The sequence below is a fragment of the Pelmatolapia mariae genome, linkage group LG15 (genome assembly GCF_036321145.2).
Source record: "Pelmatolapia mariae isolate MD_Pm_ZW linkage group LG15, Pm_UMD_F_2, whole genome shotgun sequence".
Lineage (NCBI taxonomy): Eukaryota > Metazoa > Chordata > Actinopteri > Cichliformes > Cichlidae > Pelmatolapia > Pelmatolapia mariae.
Window position 1 is genome coordinate 37,755,145 of NC_086240.1, and position 11,755 is coordinate 37,766,899.

Consider the following 11,755-nt stretch of genomic DNA (forward strand, 5'->3'; position numbering starts at 1 on the left):
CATTCACCCAATCACACACACATTCATACACCACTTTCATCTATGCCTAAGAGCTTTCTAACATTCACACACGCTCCAGTGGATGCAACATGGGATTCAGCATCTCACCCAAGGTTACTTCAGCATGTGGACTGAAGAAGTCAGGGATCGATCCACTGACTTTCAGTTGGTAGATGATCAGCTCTGCCACCCAGGACCACTGCACCAGTGGGTCCACCAGTGAGCCCACTTTACAAGCACTCTTTAAGTAACTTAACTCTGTTAACATTTGTGAAGAGAAGACTAGTTTACGTTGTGTCACGGTAGCACAAAGCATTCACATGGTACTGCAGTCTGCACACAGAAAAATCAGCTCTGCAGCAGTTTAGTGTGTGTACTTCACATTATCATAACCCGTCAACCACATTGGGCTAGAGAGGAAATTCAAATGGTTCCTGAATGATGAGAATTATTTTGTCATTCTACAGCCAAACTTACAAAATAACTCCAGGCAGCATGTGTGATACTTGGGTGTTAAAGGATTAACAAGGAATGCAACTAAAGACTGAGCTAAGAGCTGAGGTTACAAGAGCTGCCAGAATCCGCTTCCATCATTCTGTCTGACTGACAACCATCCCATGAGAAACCTCCACAAACTGAGCTCTCACACCAACCTAATACAGGTGACAAAGGTGAAGCCATGGAGTTGAGAGTTGGGAATCCGCACCAACATGCCAACGGTGAGGAGATGGCCATCAAGGTTGAATGTGTGAAGACCAAACACACCCACAGCTGCACATTGAAATCAAATCCTACTTCTGTCACCTGTATTAGGTATAATTGAGAGCAGGGTTTGTGGAGGATATTCTATCAATAAAGTGGTGTGATGTAGAGAGATACTAAGTGTCATAACTTTGTGGCCAGCTTTTGGTTGGCCAGAAGAAAAGTCGCTTACTTCCATTCCAAGAATTTCATCCATCAAGAAGAAATAAAAATATGACATGATATTTTTGCTGTCATCGCACTGTGCCTTGGTCCTGGGTCTCAGTCCTGGATCTCTGAGGACTCCACCAAACACAATATGTTTTAAAATTAGGCATTACACCTAATGAATTCACAAGGTAAATAATTTGGTTCGTTATTATTTAATGATCCATGACATACAGACTTAAAGCCGCCTATCTCAGTGATGCATAGAAAAGATGAGCCATGGCGGTACATACAGTACAGCATAAACTTATAAACCCAACACTAAAGTTTATTTGCACAACGTGATAGAGCTATCGATTAATCCAAAGAAAAAATGTTCAAACATGCTTTCTTACCAGTCTGCATTCTCAACGACAACAGCTGCTTACAACTATTAGATCCAAATCCAACAAATTATTAGCAAATAAGGTGAAAACTGTGGCAGCATAGCCAGAAAAAAAAGACTAAACCGGAGTAAAATAGTAGTTTTCTTAATTAATAACTAAAAAAGCTCAAAGGGGAAGTGAAAGCAATATCGCAGGGACCTGCAGTGAGCACATGATGACTAAACATCAAATGACAGCAGCATTTTACGGAAAAAAAAACTCGTGCGATGACGGCAACATGGACATATTTAATTATTAGTGTGCCTGACATGAGTGACATGAGGAAACACACTCCCCAATTTTTTCAACGACACATCAGAAAACAGTTTAACCAACCCCCAGAGAATAATTATACCCCTTACACACAAGACAGTTCCTCCCACGATAATGACAGCGGTAATGTCAAGCACTTTAAAATAGAAACGCTTTTTGCGGATGTAGCTGTGTACATAAATAAATCAGGGAGGACACCCTAAAAGGTGTGCAGCTAGCTACAAAAACAGAGCGTCCCTCTACAAGGCTTAGCATTAGGCTAGCATGGGTGGCTAGTCCGCTTCTCCCGGGTGTTTACCTTTATTTCTGCTTGCGCGTTTATCTCGTCCAGGAACTGAGCTGCTGACAGCGACATAGCTTTCCTCTGCTGTAGGCTGTGTAAAGATACATATGCAAGTTCAAGGTTTTGATATACTACATTCCCTTAGAGCGGAGGGTTAAAAAACCCGACCGTAAACAGTTTAATCCCCTCCGCTAGCTTCTTCTTTCAAGTGAGAGCGCACACTTCCGCTACTCTACTTCCAGCTTCTGATTGGATAAAGCACCTGTCAATCGTCAGTTTTTCCGGAAGTGACTCAAGACGTAAACAGATCCACGTGACGGTACAATCATTTGCCGTTAACAGCCTTGTTCAGATGAGGGGGGCTTGCCAGGCTACATTTAGAGCTGCACTGCAGTGGCTTCAGATATTTTAGAAGATTTCCTGCTAACAGAAGTCAAAATTGGAAGAAACCATATATTTTAAACCGGGGAAACAAACGGTCCTTCTTATCGCCACAAAAGTTAGCATCCGCCCCCTCAGAATACAGTGGACTCACTTTTAAAACTCTAGCACCCTCTAAAGAAAAAGGGGTGCATCTTTTCTTTTTTCAAAGGATTATTGGTTGCAGTTTTTATCTATTTGTATGTCTTTATACACATGCCAGAAAATAGTTGTGAAATAGAAAATAGTTGTCACTAAAAGTAAAGTACTGTATACAGCACTGACTAAAACAATAAACCATTTATAATGAGAAATGCCACTTTAAGTAATATTTTCTAATGACCTTATCTCGCTTCTGATGAACTACAGCTACAACACATGACATATTAATTACACCATCTCATTAGACTGATCATCAATGAGGGCAAGCACCTCTAGAAAAGCAGATGTTTTGGCTATTTTCTCATCCAGATAACACAATGCCAAAGAAGAACAGTGATCTGAATGAAGCAATTGCTGCTGCCCATCAGCTTAGAAAGGTTTTATAAAGGTATTTCCAAACAATTTGAAGGCAATCATTCCTGACTGAGAAAGCTTACTAATGAATAGAAAGCATTTAATATAGCTGCAAATCTTTCCAGAAGTGAATGTCCCAGCAAATTCACTCCAATATCAGGTCAGATCGTGCAATGCTCAGAGAAACTGCAAAAAACAACAACAAAACAAAAAAACAAAACAAAAAAAACTGTACAGGGGACTATACAGGTTTTGGGTAGCATAAATAAATAAATAAATAAATAAATGTAGAGTAAATATTAAAGATTATGGCAGTACATTTGAAGAAAAAAATGAACATGTATGGATTGTTTGTAAAAGTTGCCAGGTGAATGCCTCTTCTCTCTAAAAAGAATATGGTAGCACAACTTAGGTTTTCAAAGTTGAAATGATGCACAGCAAAAACAAAATACAGCATATCAGCACAAACACCCCATACCAACTACCAGCACGATGATACAATGCAGTTTTTAAGACCTTGAAACATCATTGCGTATATTATCATCCACACTCTAGATATCAGCACCGGGGTATTTTCCTCAGCTCAGAACCAACGCATATGGTTCCTAATGTACAGTGCTCTCAAAAAGTGCAAAAAAAAGAAAGAAGCAGATTTAGTCTTCATAAACACCAAGGAAGATGGTACACAGCTTTGTTTTGGCTGATTTTAGCAGTGGTTAGTAGATTTCTATGAACGCTCTGGTTTTTTGTGTTTGTTTGTTTTTTGTCTTTGTTTCTCATCCAAACATGCAGTGTCCAACTCTCTTGCATTTAGCAAACACCTGAAACCCCTAAACTAAATCAGACAGCAGATAGATGACTTTCGTTGTCAGCACGGACAAATGTTTCTGTTTGGATTTTTATATTTTACTGTGAAGCTCATTAATTGGGTTAATTGGGCTTTAGGATGGTTACAGAGATCAAAAAAATATTAGACACAGATGTCAAAACAGAGGCACAGAAATATGCTTTTACCTTAACCTAATATGGGGGGGAAGCGTTTACTAAATGTTCACAACTTTGTTTTATGTGGCCAAACTTCGTCACTCTTCATACCATGATGGAAGATTGCTGGGGACTCAATGACAGGACACAGCTGAATGATTCAACAGGTTTAAATGATCAGTTTCAGGAGAATAATCAAAGGTGGTTTTCCAAAGACCAGGACTTCACTCAGGTAAGTATTCTGCATCTTTTCTGGAGTGTTGTGGTTCCAGAGTGAACAGGTGAGTCTCCAACTGAGACTGAGAGAGAGTGGGTCATGCAGATATTCAGGAAAGTTTCTAAACAGGCAGGAAGGAGGAAGAAGACAAGCAAGTAAGTCCCAAAATCAAGGTCAGCAAGTTGACAGGTAAGTGTTTTAAAGTAGTACGTGATCCTGAGGTATACTGCCACATGGAGCAGAACAACAGTCTGCCAATAAGTGGAGAGGGCAGTAAGTGGAGATGGGACCACACCCTAGTCCTGGAAAAGTCACAACACACACACACACACACACACACGCACGCATGCACGCACGCACGCACGCACACACACACACACACACACACACACACACACACACACACACACACACAGGTAGAGACGAGTAGAGTATAAAGAGTTATAAAAAAGAAAGATAGTGGTTCTGCACCTAGAGGGAGGAGGGCACCATGACTCCAAATTGTAATTACCTAGATCTTAAACTGCTCTTTCATTTTCTACACCTATTTGCCTTTCCAACCCTACAGTTATGTTTTTGTTTCCTTTCTGCCTCAAGCTAAGCCCAACCATAAAGGACAGGTTAGAGTCATGTGTTGATAGATGCACTGAAGGAGGCATGCCTGTTTCAGTTTTCATCTTAGTGAATCTTCAGGTTAAGTGATGGGGCACATTACTCAAAGAAGTACTGCTACCAGCATCTTTACAGGTGGCATATTCTCCCATAAAATCCACTGTGCAATTAATTGTTAAATAGAGGTTAATCTGTTTATTGCCAGGAATAGAATCACATGAAGTCAGTATATTAGTAAATGGCTCCATAATGTAGTGGTTCACACAGTTGGCCAACAAGCAAAAGATCTCCAGTTAGTGCACAAATACCTTTGGGGTTTCAAAATGAATGGCATCCAGCGTGTAGTTCTGCTAAATCAAAAATGGAGCTCCCCTGCTGACCCTTTGAAAATGTTAATGACTAAATAACAAAGCCTGTTTCAAGTTTGTGTTATGTGTTTTAATTTTGTTTTATAACCAGGATAATGAAAATGATGCCCTCTTCTGTGTGCCAATTATGTGCCTTTGTCTAAAGCAACAATAGGACAGGCAAAGTGTGTGCATCATTTAGTAATAGCTTGTATGTGTCAGTATACTGAAATTAGGGAATGACGCTTAACCTACAATTTTTCCATCATGCATCATAAACACTAGGAAATGAATTCCATTTGACGTGTATACAAGAACTGCCTATAGCAATACACAGGCACAAAACCATCCACACAAACACCAGCATGCAGAAAAGTTTTCCCCCAAGCCATGAACAAGCTGAAACTTCAGCCTATAATCTCAAATACCACCTCCAAAATTACTACCCAGACCTAAAGTATCACACCATGAAAGGGTATACTTTTCCTAATGAGCACTTTTCATTTCTTTTTTTTCACCTACTTAACGTCACAATTTAATCGGCAAGTAAAAAGTATTTATTGCAAAACAGTTAAAACAGCTTTTACATATTTTTTAAGATCTAAGTTATTCCTCAGTAAAACAGGGGAATTACAGTGCTCCCTTCTCATTTTATCAACCAGCACGGAAGGATTAATATATAATAAAAATATTTTGGGGGATATCTACAAATATAAGAGTATTTATTAAATAAGTTATTTTAAAAAACCCATAAGAAAAAAACTGAAACCTGCAATGGTTGAAGTTTTCATGGTTTAATTAAAAAGAAATACAAATGGACTTTAAAAAAAAATATTTTTTAGAGGAGCATGTGTGGTCCATAAAAGCATCAACCTTTACAATCCTGTGGCTTTCTTTGTTTGATATATGTATGTCTCCACATTCAGACAGTATGTGTGTGTCCTGATTTGTGTGTATAAACAGGAATATTTATAAAATGTAGGTCGAGAATCTCGTTAAACTGTTTCGTTCAGGTCAGCAGTGAACAAAAGGAAAACCAGGATCTCATTTAGACTTTGAAAGGTCTAATGTAAATGAGCGACCTCTTGTTAAACCTCACAGAACTATAAAATCCAGAAAACGTTTCACATTACTCCAACCTTGAACACACTGGGGCTGTTCTTTAGTTTCTCAATAAATAGCAGAGCAAAGAGCTGACGTCAGAGTGCTGGGGGTCGAGGACGTGTTTCCAAATGAGCCCACACAACCTTTTGTCTCGTGGTCGTCCCCTTCTTGGTTCGCTTGTGCACTTTAGCTGAAAACAAAAGAATGGACGAGTAATGAAGTCAGGCTTACTGCTGACCTAAAGCCTAAAGTTAAAGAAAATCAAGAATTAGAACAGCAACATGCTGATGTAGACCACACTGTGCTCATACTGCAGTGTCAGACAACAAATATTTAACTCCATCTGAACTTTGTGACCAAGAGTCACATGTGGTGACGTCACTGTGAAAACAGAAGCAGGTCAGCCGTGTAGGTGACATCAATCAAATTCCAGTTTGGACTGTCACGTGTAGCCCAGATTTCTATCCACAAATACTGCACCAGACTTTATAATGTACACAATATAATCTTAACATTGTAATCCCAATGTAACCAATCTAGAATGTTATATATTCTTAGTATTTCCATATTCTTTATAGGTAACAATTCAAGGATTTAGTGTAACACAAAATAGAATTTCAAGTGATGAACTATCCCTTTACACTGTGTGGTAATTGGTTAATTAAAAGGTAGGGTGGTGCTATATAGACTGCTGGGTGTGTCCAACAGATTGCAGATGATAAGGTATGACGTATGCTGGTGTAGAGAAGATGGAAAGGGTTTAGAACTTGTAATGTTAATGGTCTAATGCTTTCTACCACAGAAGCTTTATTGAAGGGTCCTGCACCGCACACTATCACTAATCATCTTACTTAAATGCAGGTGCTGAAATTAGTAGATCTTATGTCCGACTGATACGCTAATACAGAACAATCAAGATGTTCCAATGTGAGTGAAAAATCAGTTACAGCTGTGTAAAATCTCTAGTTTGTCCTCATTATTTTTAGTAGTGGACACACACACACACACCTGTGTGCATCTTATAGTGTCGGCCTCGATCCGGCTCACTTTGTCGTGTTGTTTTACATCTAACAACTCATTTAGTATATGTAAAAAAAAAAAATCCACATTCAAGCTCTGTTTATAATTTAAGTAAATAAAAAGCATTCATCTTAAGTAAAGCAGTTCTTTACTCTTTCAGGTACATTCAGTATAATCCAGTCCATTTAGTCAAAAAAAGGTGGCGCTTTTCTCCATGTTACTGTATAATCACAACCACTGTGTGGCACCAAACTCTTGAATCATTTTATAATGATACTTTGTGTCCTCCCTGTGTACAGTTTTTCCATAACCTTTTTTTTTTTAAAAAACAAAAACATGCTACTTTAAGGCGTTGACTACAATCTGTGCTAGTTTAGTCAACATTTCTATTACAGATTGCAAAGTTTCCACTAATAGAAAGACGAGGATTATGACTGCTGTTGTGCTTTTGCCTTAACTTCCACGTCTTTGTGTCATTGTTTCTGAGTGAACAAAGGCCTATGATGTGCCTTTTCAATACTGTGACAGGAGAAATGTTACCAGTCGCAGGACTTAAGGTCTCTCCTTTGTTCGTCTGTGACCAAACTGCAAACAATGGTATCTGTGCAGACCGGAATTCCAGTGAGCAAGTTTTGGCTCTGCACACCTGCTGGTGTCCAACTGTACCAATGCAACTGGCTGGACTATGGCACTGAAACAGGTATGTCAGGCTTTTCTTCTGTGCTTCTCTGTAAAGTGTGTGGTTTTATGGTGAGTGCTGCAGAGGTAATTATTTTTAGTTTTAGCTGTGGGTGGCGCTGTATGTTGCCACCAGTTCCAGCCACCTGAATCTGCTGGGTTGGTTGGTTGCTTGAGAAGGGGACACATCCTGGGAAACCAGTGGGACTTCGTCCCTACTGACTGTGGAGCCAATCAACAGCACACCAAGACACCAGAAAGTGTCTCATCCAAGCAGCTGCAGAGAGCAGCCAAACCCTCAGCCTTGAACTCTTTATCACCAAAAGCATTTTGAGCTTGGCTTCTCGGGACCCCGGAGGCTGTAAACCTTTGAAAATTGCAGTTCAGCATGAAGGACTGTGCGGTCTTCGCAGCTGACAAGCTGGGCTCACTTGTATTTCTTAGAAATATGTGCCTTCCCATCGCATCCAAACACTTGCTGCAGTTGGGGCAAAACAAAGCAGCCTGCAATCGATCCCAGCACACTGCTGCTGCCTGCAGAGCAACGCTGGGGAGTAAATTATTGGTAGATGGCTTCAACCACCCAGGGAGCCTGAGACCAAACTAAGAACTGAAACGGAGGCTTTACCCCCAGGCTTAGTGAAGCTGCCATTCTGTGTCTCTGCCTTTTATTAAAAAGAAGGACAGAAAGATTGAAACACGGATATATAGTTATTCTGTAGAGCTGAAAATGTGTTTGTGAATGCAACATATTATGAGACAAAAGTCCAAGTCAGGACTGGCCTTGAATCAGGGATGACACAACTCAACATGTCACATTGCACAGTTTTGTAACACACTTCCAGTAACGGTTAAAGACAGTAGTTGGCATTTGTTTTAAAAGGAAGCAGCTGTAAAATAGTATTAGGCAACAAGGCTATGTAACTGAAGGTGCTGTATATAACTGCAGTTGGACAACCCATCAGTACTTTACTTTAACCTCCTAGGACCTGGCGTCCACATATGTGGACATCAGATTTTGAGTTGTCTAGACCAAAATACTAAATTTTGCTCTAGAAGGGCCTGATATCCACTTACGAGGACATTATACTGCACTGTTCTATCGAAATTTAAGACCAATGTCCTCATATGTGCATCTCATTTTTGTCAGGAACAAAAATCAGGTAAAAATAAATAAATCTGGCAATTCTTTGTTTTTACATTCGTCAGTTCCCAATATGCCCAAATATCAAAGAGAAATTAAAAATGCATGATATGGAAGAGTTCGGGTCTTAGGAGGTTAAGACTGGAGACTGCAGAGATATGGCTTTCACAGGGTTTATATTAAGAGCAAATTTAGCATATCACTGTTCACATAAATCAACTAAGAAAAACAACTACTGGGTGTCTTCTGAGTCACAATGAAATTTAAGAACGTAGTCTGTTGATCAAGGGTACAGAATTGAAATCATATTTTCAAAGGTTATAGCTAAAGTGTAGTTCTGGTCATTTAAAAAAAGAGGATTTTAAATGGGAATATAAAAACACCTTGATTTTGGGGAAAAAAAGTAAATGTTTTGTAAAACTGAGCAGCTGAAGATGGGTGCTTCACAAACCACCACAGGCTCAGCTGCAGGAGCTCCGTGTTGTCATTGATGAGCTGAGTACCAGTTGATACACTTACCCACAAAAGAGGGGCACACAGGTAGAGTGCAAATACGTAGATCATTCTGCTAAAGTGGTGTGACATTTATACATCTGGCTGCATGTCTCTTGTGAAACACGCACTGTTAGAATTAAAAAGTATCCACTATGAGGTCATTCAATGGAAATGTCTGTTTTTCTGTCCTTGGCCTTTAAAGAAATATTACACTTAAAAAAATGCTTCAAAGTTACAAATTATTTATTTCCTAAAATGAAACAATGTTATTTGAACAAGTACACCTTCCATCACTTATTATTAGTATTGGTTATTAAATCAGTTATACATCAATTCAAGCACCATATGAGTGCTTGTGGCCACAGCTTTGCTTTTATGTCAAAAATATTTTTTTTACCATTTCAAATACAATATTTTTTAATAAATATGACTGACACCATGTGGTTTGATGCCCTGTAGCAGCCATTTTGTAAAAGGCATTTTTCATGAAAATTGTCACCGGCATGTTCCCTTACATAACACTAGAGCCCTTACTTAATAACTGGATCTTGGTAACTGTCATGATCCTGGGTCTTTTGACCCAGCGTTTTAAGTTTATTTTGATATTTATGGTTTATGTTTAAGTTCATTAGGTTATCTAAGTTCATTTGTTTATTAGATTCCCCTTGTGTATCCAATCCCTGTTAAGTCTCCCTTGTCCTTCATGTGTTTCATGTCTGTGTTTCTTATGTTATGTTTGCGCTTCATTATATTTCCCATTTTATTTTGAAAGAGGTCCTGTGTTCCTGTATTTTGTTTTACTCTTCCCCTATGGCATTGTTATGTTCATGTTGTGTCTACTGTGCCTTTCTGTCCCATGTTTCAGGTCCCTATGTTCTGTCTCCCCAGTCTGTTAAGTTTACATTTCTTGAGTTCAGTCAGTGTGTTTCCTGTTTTACTTTCACAGTCTGTGTCCTATGTTAATGTTTCTAGTTTTGCTTCCCTTGTCTCGTCCTGCCTAATTACTCCCAGCTGTGCTCTCCTCCTGTGGCTCATTCCCCCTCGTTATCCCACAGTGTATTTAAGCCCCATGTTTCTCTTTGTCAGTGTTGCGTCCTCCAACATAGCTGTGTGAGTCTCCCTATGTTTCCATGTATGATTTGGTATTAGTTTTCCCAGTTTAGTTTTATTCTTTGTGTCTCTTCCACGCCAGCAATAAAGCTGTGTTTTTTGAGTTTACTTTTTGTCTCTGCGAGTTTGCGTTTGGGTCCTACTCTTGCCTGCACACAGCCGTATTGTGACAGGTAACACCAGTGACTTTATTTGACTGTGCAAATAAACTTGATAAAAAGCTGTTCATGCAGTTCTTTCAATTATCAATGTTTCTTAAAGTACAGGGTGGGCCATTTATATGGATACACCGTAATAAAATGGGAATGGTTGGTGATATTAAAGTCCTGTTTGTGGCACATTAGTATATGTGAGGGGGCAAACTCCTCAAGATGGGTGGTGACCATGGTGGCCATTTAGAAGTCGGCCATCTTGGATACAACTTTTGTTTTTTTCAATAGGAAGAGGGCCATGTGACACATCAAACTTATTGGTAATGTCACAAGAAAAACAATGGTGTGCTTGCTTTCAACGTAACTTTATTCTTTCATGAGTTATTTACAAGTTTCTGACCACTTATAAAATGTGTTCAATGTGCTGCCCATTGTGTTGGATTGTCAATGCAACCCTCTTCTCCCACTCTTCACACACTGATAGCAACACTGCAGGAGAAATACCAGCACAGGCATCCAGTATCCGTAGTTTCAGGTGCTGCACATCTCGTATCTTCACACCATAGACAACTGCCTTCAGATGACCCCAAAGATAAAAGTCTAAGGGGGTCAGATCGGGAGACCTTGGGGGCCATTCAACTGGCCCACGACGACCAATCCACTTTCCAGGAAACTGTTCATCTAGGAATGCTCGGACCTGGCATCCATAATGTGGTGGTGCACCATCTTGCTGGAAAAACTCAGGGAACGTGCCAGCTTCAGTGCATAAAGAAGGAAACACATCATCATGTAGAAATTTCAAATATCCAGTGGCCTTGAGGTTTCCATTGATGAAGAATGGACTCACTATCGTTGTACCCCATATACCACACCAAACCATCACTTTTGTTGTTCCAACAGTCTTGGAGGGATCCATCCAATGTGGGTTAGTGTCAGACCAATAGCGGTGGTTTTGTTTGTTAACTTCACCATTCACATAAAAGTTTGCCTCATCACTGAACAAAATCTTCTGCGTGAACTGAGGGTCCTGTTCCAATTTTTGTTTTGCCCATTCTGCAAATTCTGT

At 39.6% G+C, this 11,755-nt stretch overlaps 2 protein-coding genes across 2 annotated transcripts in view; one reads left to right on the top strand and one right to left on the bottom strand.

Moving 5' to 3' along the window:
- rnf13 (ring finger protein 13) overlaps positions 1-2,111 on the bottom strand; it is a 38,978-nt gene extending 36,867 nt beyond the window's left edge. Inside the window, exon 1 of the mRNA XM_063494550.1 lies at positions 1,906-2,111. The gene's annotated coding sequence lies outside the window, so the exon portion shown is untranslated. The remainder of the gene's footprint in view (positions 1-1,905) is intronic.
- A 4,704-nt stretch (positions 2,112-6,815) lies between these two features.
- LOC134642780 (protein ANKUB1-like) lies at positions 6,816-8,205 on the top strand. The gene is given in 4 exon segments (XM_063494730.1): positions 6,816-6,820; positions 7,598-7,655; positions 7,657-7,810; positions 8,030-8,205. Coding segments are annotated over 4 exon segments (393 nt in total).
- Positions 8,206-11,755: the final 3,550 nt, after the last annotated feature.